Source organism: Pantherophis guttatus, chromosome 5, assembly GCF_059756535.1.
Source record: "Pantherophis guttatus breed Tessera chromosome 5, ASM5975653v1, whole genome shotgun sequence".
NCBI classification, from domain to species: domain Eukaryota; kingdom Metazoa; phylum Chordata; class Lepidosauria; order Squamata; family Colubridae; genus Pantherophis; species Pantherophis guttatus.
This window is the reverse complement of record NC_142067.1, coordinates 88,237,133-88,262,893: the sequence shown is the minus strand read 5'-3', so window position 1 is coordinate 88,262,893 and position 25,761 is coordinate 88,237,133. Positions and strand designations below refer to the sequence as shown.

The 25,761-nt window shown below is 37.1% G+C and overlaps 1 protein-coding gene across 5 annotated transcripts in view; it reads left to right on the top strand.

Moving 5' to 3' along the window:
• The window catches only part of STS (steroid sulfatase), a 140,281-nt gene that overhangs the window by 46,823 nt on the left and 67,697 nt on the right, over window positions 1-25,761 (top strand). For all 5 annotated transcript variants that reach the window (XM_034431459.3, XM_034431457.3, XM_034431458.3 and 2 more), the window contains 4 exons: window positions 1,492-1,613; window positions 5,588-5,710; window positions 6,818-7,241; window positions 16,697-16,833. In XM_034431459.3, the coding sequence (XP_034287350.1) occupies window positions 1,492-1,613; window positions 5,588-5,710; window positions 6,818-7,241; window positions 16,697-16,833 (806 nt within the window). The remainder of the gene's footprint in view (window positions 1-1,491; window positions 1,614-5,587; window positions 5,711-6,817; window positions 7,242-16,696; window positions 16,834-25,761) is intronic.

Sequence of the window (25,761 nt, the reverse complement as noted above, 5' to 3'; positions counted from 1 at the left end):
TCCAACAAATCCTGGTCAATTATGGCCTCCTCCTCCTCCCCCGAAAGAGATTGGCTGTCCTGGGAAGGAGAAACCGCCTGGTCCTGGTTCTGAGAAGGCTCCGCTAAGGGCTGAGACCGAACAGAAAGGGCCTGATCCTGGAGATATTCCGAAACCCGGGAGAAAGCCCTCTCCTGTAGGCCTTGGGCAATGCCCTGCCTAATGGAGTCTGCAATTAATTGTGCCAATGCGGGGGAAAGAGAGTGGTTTGGATCCGATGGAGCTGGTGCCAAGGGAACTACTGGCACCTGATTCTGTGGTCCTGCCCCCTGAAGGGGTTGCCCTGCCGACAAGACACTGACCAGAGCACCCTGGGAGGCCGGAAAAACTGTGGCTGCATCGGGAAGTAAGGCATTATCCTCCTGTAGAGAAGTGTCAGGAGACAGAGGGGGTATAATCGCTGATTGAGGAGAAACATTAGAAATAGATAAGGCAGTTGGTTGTAAGTCAGCCGAGGAAGCCTTGAGGCAGAAATTCTGGTATCTCCTCCGGAGATAGGAACGGCCTTATTGAAGGCTCGCTCCATTGCCTTATGTCTCCGTCCCTCACCTTTCGTAAATTTAGCAGAAGAAGAGGATTGCTTTTCTGATGGCTTAGAGGGGTTCTCAATCCTAGGCTTTTTGTTGCCTTGTGATCTAGACGTCCCCTCTCCAGGATCGGACTCCTGGGTCGTCTTTTCCTTGGAACCCTTGGATCGGGAAGCCTTATTAGAAATGGCGTCCGCCATTTTGTGGAGCCCTTAAAATGGCCGCCGCCCCTTCAACTGACACAGGGCCGATCCCAAGAACGCTGCCACACACTTATCTTAAAACTGCAGTTCAGGAAAAGTAGGCAGAGTTCAGGCGCCGCTCTCCTTAGTTGCTCCGAGGGCGAAAGGACGATCACTAGGAGAATAGCGTGGGCGGGAGCTTAAAACGGCACGGAATGAGCGTCGTGCCTCGCAGCTGCAGGGCAAGCCCGAGTCGCAGCTGACGGTCGGAGAAGATAGAAAGAACCTACGACGGGTGCGGCAGAGTAGGCTCGTGCGCCGAAGGGACTGCCGGCCGGCAGCCCCACCGTCTAGCGGTCTTCAGCGGAGGCAGGCAAAAAAAGGGCCGATCATGCTGGAATCGCTGATTTTGAAAAAGAACGGAAGGCAAAAGTACCAGCTGAGATACAGAGACTCTGGACACGTGTGTCCTACTCGACCGAGTCGAAAAACTGATAGCTAAGGCAAGGAGGCAGGGCTTCGTTCTTTCTGCAGGCTCGGTCCTAAACAACTCACATCCGGGCCACCTCCCATCCTGACTGCCGTTCCCGCCTTAGGAGAAAATATTCTATTAAGCTCTCTGAATATATGTTTTTTTTCTCTTCAGTTTGTATTTGATAGGATAGTAGCAGAAATAGAAGAATGTTTTTAAGTAGCCTGAATTCAAACTTTATGTACTGACAATGCACATGTTTTTCTTCCAGAACTCCCAATATTGACAATTTAGCTAAAGGAGGCATAAAACTAACTCATCATGTAGCAGCTTCCCCATTATGTACACCAAGTAGGGCAGCATTCTTGACAGGCCGATATCCTATCAGATCAGGTAACTAAATTGTTTATATGTTTACTTTTAAATATGAAAAAAAGATTGTATTGTTTTAATTTACAATTACTGTGTGAGTGTGGACTCTTCAAAGAAAATACACTGTATGTTATATTTATCACTTACAGTATTTAGTGAGATTGCTGACTCCAGTAATTATTATATGAGACAGGTGCTCTATTCTGCATCTGAAAGTTTTGGAACCAAAGGAGTGTGAACCAGACACTTCCTTTAATGTGTTGATTTTACAAGACTGAATATTTCTCTTTGTGGGAATATACATATACAGTACATGCACCACTTCTACTAGAAAGTACAACACTTTTGTAACACTTCATTCAGAAAAAGCTGGGCAACAGAGTAACAGAGGTCTTCTAGTTCAACCCTCTGTTCAAGCAGGAGACCCTATACCATTTCAGACAAATGGCTGTCCAATCTTTTCTTAAAAACTTCCAGTGATGGAGCACCCTCCCCCAAGCCGTTCCACTGATTAATTGTTCTGACTGACAGAAAATTTCTCCTTGTTCCTAGGTTGGTTATCTCCTTTATTAGTTTTCACCCATTGCTTCTTATTCTGCCTTTTTCTTTGTGGCAGCCCCTCAAATATTAGAGCACTGCCATCATGTCACGCCTAGCCCTTTTTTTCATTAGACTAAAATACCCAATTCCTGCAACTGTTCTTCATATGTTTTAACCTCCAGTCCCCTAATCATCTTATGTGCCCATATTCTAGATTCTCAGCATCTTTTTATATCATGGCAACCAAAACTGGATACAACATTTCAAGTGTGGTCTTACCAAGGCATTATAAGGCAGTACTAACACACAATGTGAACTTGATTCTGTCCCTCTGTAAATGCAGCCTAGGACCGTGTCGGCTCTTTTGGTAGCTGCAGCACACTGCTGGCTCATATTTAAGTAGTTGTCAACTAAAATTCCTAGATCTCTCTTGCAGTTACTGCTATTAAGCCAGGTACCACCTATTTTATATCTGTGCATTTGGAGTTTTTTTGCCTAAGTGCCAAACTTTACTTTTATCACCATTGAATTTAATTTTATTAGATAGGGCACCATGTTCAAGTCTGTCTAGATCTTTCTGGATCTTAAGCCTATCTTCTGGGCTATTGTCTATTCCTGCCAGCTTGATATTGTCTGCAAATTGGATTGGTTCCCTTCTATCCTCTCATCTAAATCATTGATGAAGATGTTGAAGAGTACTGGGCCTAAGACAGAACCCTGATACCCTGTTTCATATTTCTCTCCATGTAAAATGTAGTTCTATTGAAGACTAAATGTTGAGTGCAGTTTGTCAGCCACTTACGAATCCATCTGGTTAGTGATGCAGTCTATCCCATATTTAACTATCTTACCAAAAAATAGTTTATAGGCCTGCAAACTGACAAAGAGAAAGCCTACATTAATGCAACAGGGATTGATTGTTTATGTGCCATCAAGTTATTTTTTATTCCTAACAACCACATAGATAGATTTTCTCCAAGATCATCTATTCCTAATCTGTTGTTTCAGTTTTTCCAACAGTGCACTGGTTGCCACTTTCACTGAGTTCATCCACCTTGCTGTTGGTCGTCCTCTTTTTCTCTTTCCTTACAAACAATTTAGAGAGGGGTACCTTATTTTGCACTAATGCTCTTTACAAAACATCTCTTTTGAATGTTTTGCTCTTTTCTATGTGGAAGATGGAAAAAAAAATATGTGTTTAGGTAAGATCCCATTTTTTTTCTCACAGATAATGATGATTTCATTTCAATTGCAGTTGCATGAAAAAGCTAACCCCATTCCCAAACAAATTGTATATTTCAGTAAATCCCTACATGAATAGAGTCCCTAAATTTAAAGCTTTAAATTATAATTGATCAGAAACAATTGTTTTATTTTTTTAAAAAAAATAATTTTTATTGAGTATTTTACTTTTTAAAACCAAACACACAATAGCAAAACAAGTCAAGAGACAAAAACAAAAAACAAAAACATATGCACACCAGACATTAAAATACAATACTAACAATAAATATATATTTTACAACTTTCTGCATCGACTTTGTCTTTACTCTTAGCTATTAGCCTTATTAATATCAGTAATCAAACAACAGACTTACAGATTTAGCAATCTTGACTAGTCACTTTGAGTTGGAGGGTAATCTATACATTGCCTAATACAAGCAACCCAATTGCACAAAAACAATTTTCATCAGAGTAGAAAGAACCTTAACAGAAAGATAATGAGAATAAATGCATCTCTAGGGCTTTTTTGAATGAATGGCATGACCAGCCTGTCACATCTCAGTGACAAAGAGTTCCCCAAATATGTTGCCACAGTTTATTGTCTTGGTCCACTAATCTGATGGATCTCAGAAACAGAAAAACAAAAGGATCAGCAGGACCAGCACTTAAAAGTAATTCATAACATAGCTGTTTCCATACAACATTCCCATTCATACAAGGGAAGGCAACTTTTCCTATATGAGGCTTTGATATAATGAGAAAAGTTGAGAAGTAGAATAAAAATTCTTAATTAAAATTAAGAATAAAGGCATTCAGAATATGATATTTTCAGGCTGTACCAAACATCAGGCCCCAAAAGCCAATCATAACTTTTTTTCCTTCAATGAAAATTTTACTGTGCTTGGGTATGTTCAAGGTTGAAAGTATTCTAAAATCCTTACTTTGCAGATTTACCCATCTTGCTGGCTATTTTTCTTCTTTTTAGATGTCCCACTGATTAGAAAAGGAGAGCTACATTGTTGCTTTTTTCAAAAGGTTAACAACAATAGTAAACATCTGGAGCAACACTTGAACATCATTGGCATTGACATAATCATGGTCAATTGCAAAAAAGCAGCTTTATTTGGAACAGCTTAAATACTGTGACAATGTCTTTAATGAATAAAATATTCTTTATTGTTAAGTGTGATTGAATGCACAAGGAATTTATCTCCAGTGCATAAGTTCCCATATATACAAACAACAAAGTAATATAATCATAAAATACTAATAATAGAAGATAATAGAAAAGATGAGAAGGATGTTATTAAATAATAAAATCTGTCTATCCCAGGTCTTTGGCAAGGAGTCAGTAAGTGTATGAAAATGCCACCTACTGTCTAAACATCTGGCTGGCTTTGTGGCTAATCATCATCATAATGGAATGGTGGTAAAAATATACATGTTAGCATGTTGTCCACTCCTATCAGGCTTTAATCACCTTTTTCCTGCCCATATCCTCTTTTTCAAATAGAGCTCATAATGCTATGGATCACAGAATCTGCTCCTCAATCACAAAATTGGTTATCAGGTTATCTGAGGGACTGTCTCTTGCTGGTCACATCTACCTGACCCATCAGCGGGGAGGCAGGGAATGCTGCAGGTCCCATCCCTGAGGGAGATACACCTGGTGGGACCCAGAAGAAGGGTGCCTCTCCATGGTGGCTCCCTCTCTCTGGAACATCATTTCCCCAGAGATTAGAATGGCCCCCACTCTAATTCTCTTCTGGAAGGCGCTGAAGACCTGGTTCTGCCAGTGGGCCTGGGGAACCCAGAGTGGGATAGAGCCTATTAAATGGCTCGTGTGACTGGCTGTCACTGGGGCAGGGGATGGGGGGGATTTTATTACATGAATTTATTTGATTTTTTATGAGTTTTACTGTTTTTTAAATGGGGTTTTTATATTCTGTAAACTGCCTTGAGTTGCCATGGGCAAATAGTTGCCATGGGCAATATAAATTTAATAAATAAATAAAAAGATGCTCAATCATTCTTTATAACAATACCTGGATATGGGTGAACTTCTTTTCTTCTCATCTTAATAAAAACAGCCAAGCTCCAGTATTATATCAATATGCCATCTATTTTTCATAGATAATCTGATAAAATGTTATTCTACTGTTACTTTATTTATATAAATATTCTCTTAATAAAAATGATTTCTTTTATATTCAAATGTTTAATTTTTTTAGGAATGGCAAGTCTGAATCGGCTTGGAGTCTTCTTATTTTCAGCCTCTTCAGGGGGTCTGCCTGCTGAAGAAATAACATTTGCAAAGCTTCTTCAACAGGAAGGCTATTCTACAGGTCTTATAGGTATGAGTGATCAATATAGATGCATGTTTTTCACTGTGTTTCAATTAAAAACTGTGTGTTTATCTTTAAATTGGTTTTCAAAATGATTTACTAGTTAACATTAGAATATTGGCAACATTCATACACACACACATAACAAAAAAAACTTGCAAATATAATATGTTCGTGAAAAGCTACAAAGATTCATAAAATAATGCAATTGTCTGATCTATTTTTTTAATTTTTCACCCAATTTATGGCTCACAATTTAAGTGACTATATGGTCCAGTATCATATAAAAAAGGCAATCTGTTAAGTCTGTAGGTGCCTTTAGTTAGTTAATGAGTTTCTGAGACCTGTGGTGAACATAAATATAGTATACATATGCCACATTAATAGCAAAATTTTTTGATCGCCTTTAATTCCATTCCAACTCATTTTAGCTCCTATTAGTCCACTATTAAGTAATATTTGCTTATCATAAGAAAAGTTGAGACAAAAGCAACTCCAGATTCATAATAAAGGCTAGACTGATCTTTTTACTTTTACAATAAGAATGCTTATTCACACATGCCCAAAATGTGCATCCAAATAGAAATGTATAGTGGCACATTTTTCAGAGAAAGTAAAAAAATAAATAAATTGTGAAATCAAGTGAAAAGGATTGTGGTTTTCTTAGATAAGACTCTTTAGTTGAAGACTATTTCAAAATTATATCCACCTAACAAGGGGTGTCAGGGATGAATATTCTCTATTTTATTTATTTGTTTGTTTAAGTAATGTATTAGAAACGGGGATATTTTTGCTCAGTTTCCACTTTTTTCTAGACTTTAAAACTGCTTTTCCTTTTCTCGCTTCTGTTGAAATACTTTTGTTTATAAATTATTCAAAATAATTTATTTACATATAGTTTATAATATGGAAACACAATAATATGTTTTGTATAAATTTTTGCATTAAAAAATGTAGGAAGCTGCTTTTTTCACATTGCATTACTTTATTCATGTAGATATTTTGGAAATATGATTTTGGTACCTTCATATTAAAATGTATTGTAAATATGTATTTTTACAATCTTTATTGAGGGCTAACATATGATCTGAAATCTATGTGCTTTTTTTCATCTAGGCAAATGGCATCTTGGTCTAAATTGTAACAGCAGTCATGATTTCTGCCACCATCCCTTAAATCATGGATTTGATCATTTCTATGGAATTCCTCTGAATAATATTAGAGACTGCAGGCCTGGGAATGGAAGTGTTTTCATCAAAGGATTTAAAATGCATATTTCCTCAACCCTTCAGATCACTGGAATTGCTCTAATAACTTTGGAAGTTATGTATTATATTGGCTTTTTCAGAATTCCACATAGAATGGTAGGCTACTTTTTTTTGTTGGTTGTTACATGGGTGGCAATCATATTCCTCTTCTTTAACAACTTTCGGCATCTAAATTGCTTCCTGATGAGAAATTACACTATTACCCAGCAACCATGGATTTATGAAAACCTAACCCAGAGATTTACAGAAGATGCCAAGCACTTTATAAGAAGGTAGGTATAGTTTAAGACATTGGAATATTACTCTGAACTTGGTATTTGTTTGTGAAAAAAATGAAAATACATACATTTATAGAACTGGGGATTTATAAGTTTCACTCATTTTTGGTAAATGATGCTGGTGCTTTGGAGCTAGCACTGTCTACATTATCTAAGGCCCTGTTCAATATAGCTTCAATTGTTGATAAATATGAATAATTGTTATAAACTATGTACAATTTTCAAGAGAATTTATATGATTCACTTAAACATAAAAAAGTCAATAAAATTCATTCACAATGTTTGGCCAATTTTCAGCATTAACATGAAATGAGAATGTTTGAGGAAAAGCCAGGTTGAAATAGAAGAATAAAACTACAGAGTCCATGCCACATAGAGACATGCATACCTGAAACTGAAACTGAAACGGAAACGGAATTTCTAGATATTTCTGTTATCTGTTATATTCTGAAATCATCCTGTTATCACATCTATGAGCACATTTTTTTTTTTATTATAGGTGTTCAATATGATAGTCTACTACACCAACATACAAAGTCTATAGATGTAAATGCCTATATAACTGGGTGGGTTTCTCTGACGACAGGACCAGAAACTATGGCATGTAGCCTTTAGTAGCTTTAATAACTTTAAGTTAACTTTCTATGATTGATGAAACAACTTCTGCTCAGATCCTTATGGACTTGCTATCGTTGCTGTGCTGAGTTCCTTTCCTGGATTTTTTGCTCTTGTTTTTCAACTCAGTTATGACTAAATCAGGATAAACTTCAAGTTCTGTTCTTCTTTAAAGCTTCAACTCTGAGTCTACTTAGAAAGATGAACACACAACCTGTTAGAATCAGACACAATGAAATTAACTAGCTGCATGTGGAATGTTATCAGATTTATATTTTGCTAACTAGCACCTCAAAATAAAGCTTGCTAAGTATTAACAGAATGAAGCATATAGGTAGTGATTTTCCTTGTTGGATCATTGCTAAGAAAGTTCTGAGATACATAGACAACTGTATTGTACAGAACAATTTATAAATCTATGAAATCAAGTGTTGACTAGTACCAAATCTCTAAGGTCTCAGGCAAAAACATTTGCCACTACCTAATTTTTTTGATATAAGAGGCCCTGAAGGCAGAATTTTACAACAGATGTATTCTATCACTGTGTTGACAATTAATCTAAAAAGTCTTGCTAATTCAGATTATTACTCTGGTGAGATGATTAACAACTACTGGGGAGAAGGTGAGAGAAATCACTATATCAAAAAAATAAAGTGATACATCAAATCCACACTGAACTTGGGTTGAGGTCTGACATACCATTCCTGAACTATGCAATCCCAAGAGGTGCTACTATCTTCTGGCTCTAAGAAATGTGCTCAATCTAATGGTCACGGATAACTCAGGAGTATGCTCAGCCTGCCGTTCATATTTCCAACATCACATCTTGTACAAGAAAACAATTCTTGTGTTTTACTAATAGAATTCAAGGCTGTGGGTCTTCAGAAAACTTTGCAGCTCTCATGAAATTGTTCAAGTCAGAGCGTTTTGTTTGCACTTCAGCTGAAGTTGAGTTTTTGTAGTCCAGAACTTTGGGGCTGGTGAAAAGCAATCTCACTACTTTCCAGAATTGCCCAAGGCCTGTTCCAGCCTTGCTGTATATTCTCACCTGAAATGATATTTAAAATATAATCTTTGATGGGTACCTGCAGCATATCTGATACCATCTATGCATTGGAGAAGGGAAAGAAATTATAACAGCTTATTCAGACAAGACTTTATATCATCCAGTTACATGAATAGTGAAAATTCAGTTTTATATCTTTCCTTTTTACGTCTGGAGAAAGAACATAGCAAACTGGACATGAGTAGAACAGTGTTCAGTATCTATATTGCATCCTATATTTATTCATGGTTAAATTAGTTACGCTTTAATAAATTAACCCAGCTATATTAATTTGCACAATCTAAATATGTGACTCATATCTCTACTACATATTTTATTACAAACTGGCCAACCAAATTTTAGTTTATTCTGTTATGTAAACACAGACTTTTTCTTCTTAGTGAGGAAAATTTGATTATGCCTGAAAATAAGTTTTTGTTTTCTATTGTCAATCCCAATTGCTAGATTTTTGTGTTTGGAAAACTAGTTATATTCTTTTAGTCTCATGGAAAGTAAAATACCTAACATTTTCTATTGCTGTTTACCAAATTTAAGATTCAGGAAAAGAAGTGTTTAAAGGTATTTAGCAATGTTTCTGTACAGGAAGCTAACCTTTACAATGATGATTATATGCAGCTTTAAAAGACAACCAAATTCTTTTTTTAAATGAGAAAAAACATTACCTTGTTCTTTTTCTTCCTACTTTCGGTATTTACATTTCAAGTCATTTTAAAATTTGTCCAGAGTACTTTAATGTTAATACCTAATTATAAAGGGTCAATTGTACCTACTCTTGATTCTGTAACAACAAAAACTCCTTTCAGGTTTACATAATATTATACAATTCCCATCACTGCCAATCCCATGAGCAACTTTCTCACAAGCCACTTGTCAGGCTTGTGATTGCTATAATCAGAATGAGTGATCGAGCCATTTTTCCTCTTCCTTGCACTCTTATTAATGTTCCATCCATGTGTTTACGATTTCATGCCCAGCTTGCTTCTTGCATTGGCACATTGACTCCATAGATTGTCTTGGGAATAAGTGTGTTGGCGCTTATTCTGAAGCAGAGCTTTGTCTGAGGGATGCAATTTCTGTTCCAGGCATAACACTGTCTAGTTCAAAGCTTTCTTTATCTGAAATTCAGAGTCCTCACCCATCTTTGCTCTGGGGACTTCAATTTTACTTTAGGACACACTCCTGAAGCTTTTTGCTATAGATGAAGGATTCTGGAAACATGACATGCATTGCTGCTTATTCATAGTCTTTTTTTTTTAAGTACCAGTAAAGACTAAGGAATAGCAAGTAGTAGCAGGAGCTTCACACCCCTCCTTCTTTTAAAGGAAGTTGTTAATGCAGTTCAGAGGAAAAAGAAAAAAGAACAGCACAGGAAATGATTTTATAGGCAGACAGTCAGTGACTAAAATCCTTCCCAAGGGGGGAAAAAAAGGCAATTAGTATAGTACTATACATGTTTCATACATCAGAAATGCACGGGCTATTTTTACATTTGTGAAGTTCCCCAGGCACTTCCACATATTGCTACCAACTTGTAATTTTTAATAGGACAGAAGGGGAATAAGAATTATTAATGTAGTGTATTACCTTGCAATATTTCATATTTGGCTGACTTGTGTCTCTCAGTCTTGTAAACTTAATTTTAATTAAATGACACTTTCAGAATATTAGAATTGATTGTCTGTACCTTTAAACATATATTTATATTAAGTGATGAAGCAACTTAAAGCAACTTATGTTAAAAGACTCTGCTTTTGGACTCCAAGCATTAGAAGAAAGAACATTCCTTACTTTGAATTATGATCTGTTAGGGTTATTAGAGATTTTTCATTCCTCTTAAGTAAGATACTCATGAAATAGTTTAAAATGAGTTATATCCTTTGTATTTAAATACAAAGGAACATTTTAGAGGGATAATTGGCCATTATCAAAGAAAAGGATGTGCATGTTTCATTGCCAAGTAAATGAATATAAATATATATGCAAACACAGAGTTTGCTTTATTGCTCTTTCAGTGAAAAACACTAAATTGTTAAGAAAGCAAGACCTGTTTGGATAAATTGCATAGAATGGAATGGTAGTAAAATTTTAGAGGAAATGAATTGCTTCAGTTAATAAAACAGGATCTTAACTGTTATTGTCAACTCTCCCTCCCTCTTAGAAGCTGATCTGCCATTCCATTTTCAAGATCACAGGAGTCACTCACTTTCTAACCCTCACCCAAATCTACAAGAAAATTTGATGAAAGAAAAATAATTATCTGTGATTTTATACTCTTAAGGATATTAATTGCTAGGATTCTTTATCTAAGCTTGCTGTCAATCAGGTGGACTTAAAAAGAAAATCCTCAAATAACATTATGCCCATGTGTATGAGCTATTTATTAGATATGTTCTGGGCAGTGGTGAGTTTCAAAACTTTTTCTACTGGTTCTGTGGGTGTGGCTTGGTGGGTGTGGCATAGCTTGGTCGGCGTGGCTTGGTGGGTATGGCAGGGGAAGGATACTGTAAAATCTCCATTCCCACCCCACTCCAGGGGAAGGATACTGTAAAATCTCCATTCCCTCCCCAATCCAGGGGAAGGTTACTGCAAAATCCCCATTTCCTCCTGATCAGCTGGGAATTGGAAGGCAGAGAATAGATGGGAGCGGGGCCAGTCAGAATTTTAACTACCGGTTCTCTGAACTACTCAAAATTTCTGCTACCAGTTCTCCAGAACTGGTCAGAACCTGCTGAAACACACCTCTGGTTCTGGGACCAAAAATTCTTGTGTTGCAGTACATCCCTAATACTGCCCCAGGAACTGTCATCTCCTGAAAATAGACATTTTTAAGTGATGACTTCTATCTTCCTGTATTTATCATTGTAGCCCTATGTTCCCAGATATAGATAGATGATAGATAGATAGATAGTTAGATAATAGATAGATAGTGAGATACTGAGATACTGAGACACTGAGATAGAGAGATAGATATAACTCTTTTTAATCAATCTGCCTTAGTAATATTGTTATATTGTAATATTCAGGTACATATGTTCAGTTTTAGGCTGGAATTAAGATCTCTCTTTGATTCGTTACTATCTGGTACTTGAGTGAAGTAAGCATTTCCACTGCCAGACACAGCTTCCAGGAGAACTAAAAAGACAGAAATTTTCCTAAAGGATATATGCAGGAAGCATAAATACACTTGTGAATACTATTTTAAAACACACAGAATTAACAGAATAACAGAGTTGGAAGGGACTTTGAAGGTCTTCTAGTCCAATCCCCTGCTCAGGCAGGAAACACTATGCCATTTCAGACAAATGGTTGCCCAATCTATTTTTAAAAATTTCCAGTGTTGGAGCATTCACAGCTTGTGAATGAATAGAATAGAATAACAGAGTTGGAAGGGACCTTGGAGGTCTTCTAGTCCAATGAGGCAAATTGTTCCACTAATTAATTGTTCTAACTGTCAGTAAATTTCTCCTTAGTTCTAGTTTGCTTCTCTCCTTGATTAGTTTACGTCCATTGCTTCTTGTCCTGACTTCAGGTGCTTTGGAGAATAGCTTGCCTCCCTCCTCCTACCTCCTACCCAAGCTGAATGTAGTATTCCAAGTGTGCTCTTACCAAGGTATTATAAAGTGGTATTAATACTTCATGTGATCTTGATTCTGTCCCTTTGTTAATGCAGCCTAGGACTGCATTGGCTTATTTTGGCAGTTGTAGCACACTCCTGGTTCATATTTAAGTGATTGTCCACTAGGACTCCAAGATCCCTGTCACAGTTACTACTATTGAGCCAGGTACCACCGATACCAGTGATTCCCAACCTTTTTTTGGCAATGCCCCACCTAAGCATCTCTAAAATCCTGATACCCCCACACCCCCATGACATATAATTCTTACTATTCAAAAAGTGAATGCCTACTCACGCGGAGGAAGCCAAAGACCATTAACTTGGTTTAAACAAGGTTCCAAAGAACATGGCATCCATGAAAGAGAAAAATAAAAGAACGAAAGACAGTAGAAGTATTAAAGAACTTAAAAAATAAAAGTATGAAGGGAAATGAAAAACAGCAAATAAAGTTTCAAAACATATAATAGAGAACTGAAATGCATAAATATAATTTTAATGAAAGCTTTTTCTGTAATACTTTGATCATATTAATTACTATACATATTAAAATAAAGGTACCTAACAAATTCAAAATACAATTTGAGCTCACCTCAAGATCATATTTACCACACAATCCTATGCATGTCTACTCAGAAGTAAGTACCACTGTCTTCAAATGATGTAGGATTGCAGCTTTAGTCTACTTAAGTTAGTGAGATACTTGTGCTTGATGCTGCAGAGAGATTTTATATTAGGCTCCAATTTAGTCAGCTTCATTCTCAAGTCTCCTCGTTCAGTAATATCCAGTCAATTTCTTTTCTTCAGTAGCAAAGCCACATTCAGCTAAATATGAAGATGGGAACGGTAACAGCAGTTTTCTTGCAAAGTAGGTTGAATTTGGATATTTAGTTTCTGTCTCATCACAAAGCCATGCCATCACTCCTTTTATATTGAATAAAGTTTTAAGTGACTTATCATTTTGCATTTCCGAGAAAATGGTGCAGAAAGAGGGAAATTTAAAAAACATTCTTAGCTTAACTTATGAATAATAAGACTGTCATGAATGAAAGGGGGGTTGTAACCTATGACCGCCCTATTCGCCCATTCAGTTTGAACCTGCAGCTTAGTGGGGAAATGCTTTGGTAGTTCAGTAGGTGGAGGTGAATCACATAGGCATGACAAGGCCTACGCATGCGTGGCCCAGCCCCAGATTGCTCTGAGAGGAAAAGTCTTGTAAAACACGGCCTGGGAAAACACAGACTAAAAATAACTGTAAATCTAACAATTTCTTACTTAAACTTGGGTCCTGGTACTGTATCCTCACTTCCCCCAGCAGCCACCCACTCTTTCTCCCCACAGAGGAGCTCTCCCTGCAACCACCCAGCAGGAAAGCCCACAGTAAAGAGAGAGACTCTGCCAATTCCCATAACTTAGTGGGAACACATCTGATTGGCTGGCAGTTGCTCCCTCCTCCTCCCAGCTGGGATATCCTTTTCAGACCAGGCCCTAGGAAATGAACTTTAACAAAGACAACAATAGGTAAATGAAACACAGCTGTTTCATCACAAATATATAAGAACAATTAGCGGGCTTTCAAAAATTCAGTTAATCGTTCATTTTCAAATTGCCCTCATTAAAAATCAAATTGCCTTCCTGTGGGGCGTGGGCCCCATGTTGGGAACCACTGATCTATACTATACCTGTGCATTTAGTTTTTCTTGCCTCAGTGAAGAATCTTACTTTTTTCACCATTGAATTTTATTTTGTTAGATAGCACCGAATGTTCAAGTGTCTCAAGATCCTTCTGTATCTTAAGCCTATCTTCTGGAGTGTTGGCTGTTACTGCCAGCTTGGTGTCATCTGCAAATTTGATAAGTTCCCCATCTCTCCCCTCATCCAAATCATTGGATGAAGATGTTGAAGAGTACTGGGCCGAAGACAGCGCCTTGGGGTAGCCCACTGGTCTGTACTTTCTTGGATCCAGTTTTTTTCTTTTTCTTTTTTTTTTTTTTTGAAGATGGGGACCCTTTTCCAGTCCTCTGGTAATCAAGAAAAACCCATTGTCAAGGCTGACTTGCTCTGCACTTTTTTTTCCTTTTTCAAAGATGGGAACTACATCAGCTCTTTTCTAGTCCTCCGGTAGTTTCCTAGTGCTTCAGGATCATTGAAATATATAGTTCAGTGGTTCTGTGATCACATCTGCCAGTTCCTTCAGAACCTTGGGGTGCAATCCATCTGGTTCTGGTGATTTGAACTCATCTAGGGTGACAGGTGCACTCTTACTGTTTTTTTGCTGTTTTTAACTGGTATACTTAGTCTTTTTTTTTTTTACAGTACTGCTTTTGATAGGTTGGACTGTTTTTTCCTCTTGTGTAAAGACAGATGCAAGAAATGAATTAAGCAGTTCTACTTTCTCCTTGTTGCTCGTCACCTTCTTGCCATTTTCTTTCATTAATGGACCAATAGTTTCCTTGTCTTTTTTCTTGTTTTTTACATGTTGAAAGAAACTTTTTGTTGTGGTTGTTATTTTTGACTTTCGTCACAAGACTTAGTTCATTTTGAGCCTTAGGTTTCCTGACTTCATCTTTGTAGGCTCATGTTATTTGCTGATATTCTGCCTTAGTTATGTGCCCCTCTTTCCACTTTTTATACTTGTCCTTCTTGCCTTTCAATTTATCAGAGAGTTATTTGTCATCCTTGCTGGTTTCTTTTGAGAGCTGTTATTTTTCTTCTTCATTGGTATTGTGCTAGACTGGGCTTTCATAATCTCACTTTTCAAAATTTCTTAAGCTTCTTGGATTGTTTTCCCTTGAGAATTTTCATCCATGGAATCCTTTCCAAATTATCTCTAAGTTTACTTAAATTGGTTCTGTTAAAATCCAAGACTCTAATTTGACTTTGTTCTCTTGCTTGTGCTTGCATAATGTTGAATTCCAATGTTTCATGATCATTCCCCCACAAGGTTCCTGTAGCTTCAACATCTTCTATCATTTCATCTCTGTTATTGAGAATTAAGTCCAATATGGTTGATCCACTAGTTTTCTTCTTTACTTTTTATTATTCCTGTAGTAGTTTATTAATCCACTTTATGCCATCTTATTATACTATTATATTGTATGGGTCAGACTGTCCTTCATTGAGATAATAAAAATGTCCTAATGTATCCTTTTCATATTAAATTTCACTTTAAAATGTTGATAGATTTTGAGCACAACTTCTCTATTTTATTGTTTTGAAATAAATGGAAATAACAAGCATTCTAAGAACTTACTTAAATTGCCATCCTGATTTCTGTTTGGTAGGTTACCAAGATTTTCTCAATCTGGCAACCTCAGATTAACTGGTAAAATTCCTGAATGTTAGATTGGCTGGAAACATGTAAGATACTTCCAAAACATTTGAAGGAATTATTACTGTAGTAATAATGTAGTCCCGGTTGGACTACTGCAATGCTCTCTACATGGGGCTCCCCTTGAAGAGCATCTGGAGGCTCCAGCTGGTCCAAAATGCGGCCGCGGGGTGATTATGGGAGCGGCGGGACGCTCCCATGTAACACCTCTCCTGCGCGAGCTGCATGGCTCCCAGTGGTCTTCTGGGTGCGATTCAAAGTGTTGATTAACATCTTTAAAGCGCTCCATGGCTTAGGACCTGGGTACTTACGGGACCGCCTTCTGCTACTGAGAGCCTCCCACTGGCCAGTACGCTCCCACAGGGCGGGGCTTCTCGGGGTGCCGTCGGTCAGACAATGTCGACTGGTGACCTCCCGGGGGAGAGCCTTCTCTGTGGGGGCTCCTGCCCTCTGGAACGAGCTGCCCCCGGAGGTACGGAGGATCCCGGACTTGCGTACCTTCCGCCGCGCCCTGAAGACTTTGTTATTCCAGCAAGCCGGGCTAGCCTAATTTTAATGGTTTTAAATTTTAAATTGGATTTTAATGGGATGTTTTTAATTGTGGGCCAAAGTATTTAATCTGGTTTTAAATTGCTTTTAACTTTTATATTTATGTATTTGATCTTGGCTGTTCACCGCCAAGTCCTTCAGGAGAAGGGCGGTATATAAATATAATAAATAAATAAATAAATACTGAATAAATCATGTGATCAAGAAAGAATTTATATGAAAATGGTAATATATTATGCATTCCCTAGCATTCTGATTTATATTCTCTATTTCAGGAATATTGATAAACCATTTCTCCTATTCCTATCATACCCTCAAGTCCATACAGCTCTTTATGCATCACTAGCTTTTAGAGGAAAGAGCAAGCATGGCATATATGGGGATGCTGTGGAAGAAATGGACTGGAGTGTAGGTATGTATGTTGTCTGATCATTCAAAAGTGTTACCTGTCTTGGAATAATGATACAGGTAAGTCCTTGATTTACGACCATATTGAGCCCACAATTTATGTTGCTAAGTGAAAATTTTGTTAAGTGAGTTTTGCCCACTTTATAACTGTTCTTGCCACTTTTGTTAAGGGAATCACTGCAATTGTTAAGTTAGTAACATGGTTGTTAAGTGAATCTGGCTTCCCCATTGACTTTGCTTGTCAGAAGGTTACAAAAGGTGATCATATGACCCCGAGATACTGCAACCATCATAAATATGAGTCAGTTGCCAAGCATCTGAATTTTAATTACATGACCATGGATATGCTGCAATGGTCATTAGTGTGAAAAACAGTCTTAAGTCCCTTTTTTAGTATCGTTGTAACATTGAGCAGTCACTAAATGAACTGTTGTAAGTCGAAGAATACCTGTACTTTAGAAACTGAGCCTTATGCAGGGTTTATTTGGATATATAAAGATAAAAGTTATTATTTCAAATCAGTCTTTCAGGAATATATCTGATGAGATGCAGGTTTTTTTCTGAAAACTTAATCTTCGGTGCAATCTTAGGTAATTAGAAAATGATTGTTAAAGCAAGTGCGTGTTTTTCTTATTCTGAACTGAATTATGTTCTTAATTGATATTAATTATTTTGTAAAGCTATTTTAGAAAGTAACAAGAATTTATATTGCGGTAATAGAAAAAAAAACATTTGGACTAAAAGATAAAATTAAATGTAGCCATAAGGAAGAAGTGTTCACCACTATATGGCATGTGTTTAAACATTCAGAGTATATTATGACTTTCTGTCAAAATGATACTTGATGAAATGATTTTTCATTCCTCTTCACACAATGTGAGGAACATTGTATCAGCAGAGTATTAGGGCAATATATCATAGCTCATTAGTAAGAATAGGGAAAGAGACATGCAGTGGTGACAGTGTCATGTTATTTTTTTTAAAAAAAATCTAATCATGTTATTTATTTATTTAATCTATTTGTTGTCCTTCTTGAAATGAAATGACTCTGAGCAGCTTTCAGCATTCAAACATTAAAATCCTAACAAATAAATATCTCTAAAACAATAAAAATAGAAATCCCAATCAAGATAAAATTATAGTTAAAAGATGGGCAGGCAGGGAACAGAATGCAGTGGGGAAAGTGGGATTACCTCTTAATTCATCAATCACATCCAAAGTGATGCTTTCCTTGTTACGTGTGCTGCTTCCCCTGCAGAAGGTCAGAAGGGTGGGAGACAATTATATATCAGAAGGTAAGATGTTCCAAAGGACAGGAGCTACGGTAGAGAAGACCCTTCTCCTGGACCATGGGTCCTCAAACTACGGCCCGTGGGCCGCATGCGGCCTGCTGAAGCAATTAATCCGGCCCATGGAGCACCACCAGGTTGCCCCGCCCACCCTTCAGCAGAGCGCAGGACTTACCTTCGGGAGCCCTGTGGGCTGGAACCGAAAGGTAAGCTCAACAATTTTGGCCTGCAGAATGCTTCTGGAGGTGGGGTGTATGTGAAAGGAGGCAAAAAACAGGGAAAAATAGCCCGTTTTTGCCTGGTTTTAGCCTGCAGAATGCTTGGGGGGAGGGGAGGAGACAAAAAAAAAAAAAACAGGCAAAAACGGCCTGTTTTTCACCTTCCCCGCCTCAAGAAGATAGATAGATAGAGATAGACAGAGAGAGAGAGAGAGGAAGAGAGAAAAACAGAGGGAGAAAGAGAGAGAAAGGAGGGAGGGAGAGAAGGAAAGAGGGAGAGGGAAAGAGAAAGAAAGAGGGAGAGAGAGAAAGAAAGAGAAAGAAAGACAGAGAAGAAAAAGAAAGAGAAGGAGAGAGAAAGAAAGAGAGAGAAAGAGGGGGAGAGAGAGAGGGGAAGAGAGAAGGAGAGAGAAAGCGAGAGAGAAAGAAAGAAGGGAGAGAGACAAAGAAAGAGGCAGACAGGGAGAGAGACAGAAAGAGAGAGAGAAAAAGAAAGAGGGGGAGAGAAGGAGAGAGAAAGAGAGAGGGAGAGAGACAAAGAAAGAGAGACAGACAATGGGTCCCGAAGCATGCCTGCTCTGCTGGCACAGGTTCTAATCGTGATCATAAATTTACTGTGTCTTATCCTATCCACTCTGCAACACAGGAGTGATCCAATTTCTTTTCCTCCAAAGAAAAAGCTATTGTATGTGGAAGGACATTGTCCTTTTTTCTTTTTTGGGAAGAGGTACTATAGAATTCATGGACATGAATAAGACATACATGGCTGAATCTGTGGGCGATAGGAAGACCGTGTAAGAAACACCCCTAGTACATTTCATGTGGCAACTTATAAATACAATAAAAGTAAAAAAAAAAAAGTTTCAGTGAATATAGAACAACTTTTCCTTCTTCATGATCTGCTGAAATCATGAGATTGAAAAAATGTGAATACATAATTGAATACTTTTGAAACTGGCTTGACTAACATCATGTCAATGTGTATACCAGGTAACAGATTCTAATAAAGGGAGAGGACAACAAGGAAGTTAGATGATGTTGATTATATTACAACCTGGAATTTGAGCTGGTTTGTTATGCACAAACAAATGTTCTAAGATGTAAGTAGAAAACAATTTAAACCAGGATTTCCTCCCTCCACACATTTATTTTGTACTGGGTTTCAAACAAAATTCAAAGAAGCTGCTCCCTGCCATTTTGTAGCTTGTTTTATAATTCTGTTAGATCATAAATAGGGGCATCCTCTAAATTCCTCCACAGGTTTGAGAGAACCCTAGTTAACACTTTACCTGATTTTTAGGTGGGGGGAACTAGGGTGATGGGATTACTGAAGAACCTAAATTAATTTTTTTCGTGTCAGATACTCAGCTAGTATAAAAAAGACAGTGTTTGTGTATATGTGGAAACCTGACACCAAAACATGGAAAAAATATTCACCAGCATCTGCCTGTATCGGCAGCATTTAAATTCACTGTCAACTTCTGATAACAGTGTAATATAAAGGGAATTAGGTTTCTTTTAGATTGTTCCTATTAATTAATGGTAAGTATTAATAGTTTGAAGACAAATAAAACTGAGAAAGAAATTGCACAAAGAGCCTCACAAAGTGTCTTCTCTCAAAGTGTGCTAATTTATCAGGTTTTGCAAAATAGCATATTATCGGTGGGAATATTGGAATGACTCTTCATTTCTAGAGGTAATCAACTGTGAAATCAAGTTGCACTTGAAACAATCAAGCTGAAATGCCATAGCAACATAAGATAATATTCCCTTTTCATTCCTTCTGCACATTAGCTTCCAATATATTTCTGATTTCTATCAAGCAAGGTACAACATTACTTTCAGTAAACAATATATATATATTAAAGTATCAAAAACTGATTTTCACCTCTGCAGCAGAAGCATGATGTGTAATTGAAAGAGAATGCTCTGATTGCAAACAGAGAGAGTTCAATTTCATTCACTTTCATTCATAAATTCACAATTTATGAATTTCAAGAGCAACAAGATCAAGGCAAAAGAGATTATTTAAGAAATATATGCATCTTCACTTCGAATTGCAAGATGGGCAGCAAATAAATTTGATAATAATTTTCATAGAAACAAGTCTTCTAAAATAGTTTTAAAAATGGAAAACAATTGTCAGTTCTGTGGCAATTCATAAATTTCCTTACAAGCTTGACTTATTGACTTTCAGAAATGGTTGTTTTAGCCAAGAAGTATTGCATCACCAATGCTAGTGCATTAGAAGCAGCATGGAGCCAACATAATAAACAGCATAATACCTATGTCATCTTTGTATCGAGATTGTAATTTGGAATAAAATTGGACAAAGTTTATTAGTATGAGGCACCAGAACATGAACTGGATAGCTATATCCAGTTTTAGCACAACTGCTACAGGGGCAGAAAATTCACTATACCCCACCTTTAGCCAATTGTATAATATTACCTTCCTGTTTGATCATATATCTGTGTGCCAGTCCAAGTCTTTACCAGCAGGTCTAGCACCAGCTAGGATTGTACTACCACATGAAGCATCATTGTTTTTCTCACTGAAGTGGTACCTATTTATCTACTTGCACATAGCAAGTCAAACTGAAGCCGAGGCAAATGATGAGCACCTATCCCCTCACACAGTGCTAGGATTTGAACTGCTGGAGTAGAGACCATCTCCAGCATCTTTAAGCCACCTTAGTCGCATATCATGTTAGACTTGTGTAAGTTTGGAAAATCCTGCTATCACCTCTTTTTACCTACTTTTCTACTCACTCCTTAAAAAGTGCATTCCCTGTTCCACAAAACAGGAACAATACCATAGCTTTGACGTATCAGTTTGCAGTACTTTTCAGTCAAAATAATTTTCATAGGTATTTTATAATCCTACTGGCAAATATTAAGCTGTTGTGATTTGTATGAATTCTTTTCATATATACTTTTTGCATGTGTTCTCAGATTCTACATTTGGATTAAGTAATGGCCATAAGACATATTAATTAATGATTATAATTAGCAACTTATTTGCAAAATATAAACATCACTTAGACCTATTTGTGGAGTCTCAAATCCAGGTGATGGTTGTCCCAAAGGATGTTTTCAAAGGCAACTAAACCTTCTTTGTTTTTTCCTTGAAAATGTTTTGCTTCTTATCAGAACTGAAGAAGTTATTTGGACGAGAAGCAAAATGTCTTTAAGTGGGGGGGGGGGCAGAATACCAAGGAAGTCCAGTTGCCTTTTGAAAAGCACCTTTGGATCATTTAGACCTGTTCTGCACAAAATACTTACATCCACATAAACTGGTTGGGATTCTACTCAACATTGAAACAGTGATGTAGTACTTCAAGAGTATTTTGCCATAAGATGTTTTGTCTTGCTTTTACTCCAATGATTCCTAGCTGATATAGTATTTCCTTCAAAAGCCTTGTTGAACTCAGAAAATAAATCCATCATTATGTCAGTACCTTTAAGTTTTCAGATGTTTATTTCTTTTTCTTGTTTTCTGTAAGAACATAAGTCATGTTAATACTGGCCAATATCACACAATAAAATGTTCTATAACACAGGAATGTGTTTAACGGTTATAAATTCTTATTGAGTTCAGGACCTTAGGAAGTCACTGTAAGATGTTACTTTTTTGGAACTGGCCGTACTTAATATTTAAAAAGTTAATTACTCCTTTAAAATAAAGTCATGCAGCTTCTCACCAAGCATTAAGCATTTAGAAGGCTTAATGTAGAATAATACACAGTGTGAGGATCCAAGTGGCTCCAACTGCTGGGAGTTTCAAAGAAGTTTCAGGCAAAATAATAAATCACAACATGTGTGAACCACTTATGGATTTACAGTAGTTCAATAGTTCATCAAATTTAATCTTAACAATATTGATTAGCAGTAAGTCTTCAGTTTTCAGGAACTCTTTCCAGGTTTCATTTCAATCAGTATTTAAGACTTTTTGCATAAAAACATAGGTATCTATTACAATGTACAATGATGACAAAACTGTATTGATTGTGCCATGACATCATAATACATAAAATGTGACTTAGGTGATGATAGCAATATCATCTATTATTCTTCTGTGGAAACCCTTTTACAGAAATTATGTGATTTACTATCCAACCTATACTTGTTCTTCATTAAGAATAAGAGTAAGAATGGACTTCCAGTTTGTCTGCCTCCGACGAAAGACAGTCCCTGCCTTGGACCGCCAGCCCTGCCGCCTGTAGAGCCGCTTCGATTTGAAGAAGCGGCTTGAAAATTCCCAAATCTTTAGGATTTGAGGAGAAGAGTGGGCAAGGAGCAGGTTGAGCCCCTGTGAGCCCCCAGAAAATTGCTACTGGGGGAGGAAACAGGCGCAGCTCCCTTTCAACTTGCTGAGACTCCGGACGGCGTGGGACGACTCTGCCTAGCGCAGAGCAAGTCGGCTGCAGCAACCTTCAATTTAAATGAAATTAACTTCAACAATCATCGGAAGATAATAACTTGAACCTCTAAACTTCTAAACTGCAAGTATTGTTATTTCTGTGACTTTCTGACTCAAAGTGCAAGCGTGACTGAGCGGAAGCAGCTTGAAAAATGGCGCTCGGCTTCAGCGTTACAGGCTGAAAGTGAGAGTGAATTTCTAATGTTATTTTAACCAGCTACAAAGTTGCGCTGTCTGTAACAAGGAGGAAAAAGAAAAGAGAAATTTTTTTTTCTAAAGTAAGCTTGAGATTGCTTCAATCTAAGTTCTATTTCCAACCTGATTAATCCTGGGGGATTTTTTTAGAGGACTTTGTGGTGGTGGAAAAGGAAAAAGGATATCCTTTTTCAGAAAAGCTAGTCTACGTGGCAGGATGGCTTCCAAGCCTAAACAGGAAGGAAAGGCAGTGGGGGGGGGGAATCCCCCACACGTAAACCTGAGCAGCAACCTCCGCCTAGCCAGCAGAGTCAAAAAAAAGATTTTGATGTTGAAAGTTTAAAAGACTTTATTATTCAGGCTTTGGATGATAAATTTCAAAAATCACAATAGGAAATTAAGCAGGAAATTAATGAAATTAAAAAGGTGGTGCAAGAGAAATATGACAAGGTGACTAATAAATTAACGAATGTGGTCTCTGGCCTGTCAGAAATTATTATTAGAACGGATTCTAAGTTGGAAGAATTTAAATCAGAAATGAATGTTAAAATGAAGGATACTGATTACAAAATTTCTGATGTTGATAATAAAATGCAGAGAGTTGAAAACGAAATTAAATGATGCAGTTCAGGTCCATGGAATTCGCCATAAGGCTCAGAGGTATTAAAGAGAATGATCGACAAGACCTGAGACAGATTTGTGCTGATGCTCTGGCTGTGTTGTTAAAAATTAATCCTGAAGAGATTTTTTTACAAAATAGACAAAATTTACAGAGTGAATTCGTGGGTGGCCAGACAAAGACAACTGCCTAGAGATGTGGTGATATATTTTACAGACAGAAGAATGAGAAATGATATTTTGCAAAAGTCTTTTCTCTCTGCTGTGCAAGTGGAGGGAGCTCAGATTGGAGTTTATAAAGAATTACCACCTAAGATGTTAAAAGATAGAAAAGTTTTTGGCTTTTTAGTGAATGAATTAAAAAAACAACAAATACCATTTCGGTGGGATGCCCCAACTGGCATAATTTTGAGGTACAATGGAGAAAGACATCGATTAAATACTGTTGAGAAGGCGGAATACTTTTATTCTACTGTTCTTAAAGAGAGATCACCATCCCCACGTACATCCACTGTGTTGGAGATAAAGGAGAGTGACAAGGAGAAGCAACTTCAGCAAGAGATGGAAGAGCAGCTTAAGCAGGTGGAACCAGAGGCAGCGGAAATGCAGGGTGCTACAGGAGGTTTTCTGGAGGAGCCCCTGTTAGAATCTTCTCCAATTTTGTCTACAAGAGATGTGGCTTTGGACCTAGCCCGGATGGCTGAAGCTAAAGATCAGTGTGTAACTCGAGCAATTTCTAAGCAACTTAAAGAAAAGCAACAACAGGAAAGACCTAAGGTACAACAATACAAAAAGGGAGTCAAGAGTACTACACAAGAAAGTGAAGCCATGGGGGGGAGCAAAGCCAAAGACTTCGGAAGATATTCGGCAATTCTGCTCGTCACTTCAAAAAAGTCTACATGACGATTAAGTTTCTATCTTGGAATGTGAATGGATTGAATTCACCACAAAAAAGGAAGAAGTTATTCACATATTTGAGACAATTTAATAATGATATAATTTGCTTACAAGAAACTCATGTCAGAACACAAGATCAAAAATACTTGATAAATTCAAAACTAGGAACACATTTCATAGCTTCAAACTTGGAAAAAAAGAATGGTGTGGTCATTTATATAAATAAAAGACTGTCAGCTAAAATTATAGAAGCAGATGAAAGTGGCAGGTTTATAGCTATTGAACTGCATACAGCAAATGGCCAAATTCTAGTGATTGGAATTTACACTCCTAACCAACAACAGGATCATTTTTACAAAATTTTGCACCCCAAAATACTGCAATGGGACTATAGATCTATTTTAATCATGGGAGATTGGAATGGAGTAATTGATTCCAAATTAGATAAAAAGAGTTTGGCGAAGTCAAGGATTAGACTACCACAGACTTTTTTTGACATGAAAGAAGATTTGGAATTAAAAGATATTTGGAGAATACATAATCCAAAAGAGTTGGACTTTACTTTTTTCTCTGATAGACATAGATCTTTCTCTAGGATTGATTTTATTTTATTATCAGATGATTTACTTTTCAAGACAAAAAGAACAAAGATTTTCCCAAGAACTCTAACCGACCATAGCCCAGTATGGATAGAAATTGAGACTGGAAAGATTGAGAGAAGATCATGGAGATTAAATGAAAATTTGTTTAGATATGAAAAAATATAATAGAACTTAAAAAGCAGATGAAAGAATTTTTTGAAATAAACTTGAATAAGGGTACCCCAATTGAAATTGTGTGGGATGCGAGTAAAGCGTATATGAGAGGGGTACTCATTCCTATGAACTCTAAACACAAACTGAATCGACAAAAGAAAAGATCTGAAATGGAAGCAGAAATAAAGAATAAAGAACAGTTACTTATTAAAAATCCAACAGATGAAAGAATACATGGTGCTATAAAACTTCTGAAAGATCAATTTCAAATGTTTATGGCGGAACAAGCTGCAACAAATTTATAATATGCGAAGCATAATATATTTTGTAATGCTAATAAACCGGGCAGATGATTGGCTTACACATTAAGGAAGAAGCAGAGTATACGGACTATTGATAGTATTGATATTGGAGGGAAAGAAATTTTTCAACAAAAATTAATTAAAGAAGTCTTTGTAGATTATTACACTAAATTATATGCTAAAGATGATATGCAGAATGGACTTATAGAAAAATATTTAGAAAATAAAAGAGTCAC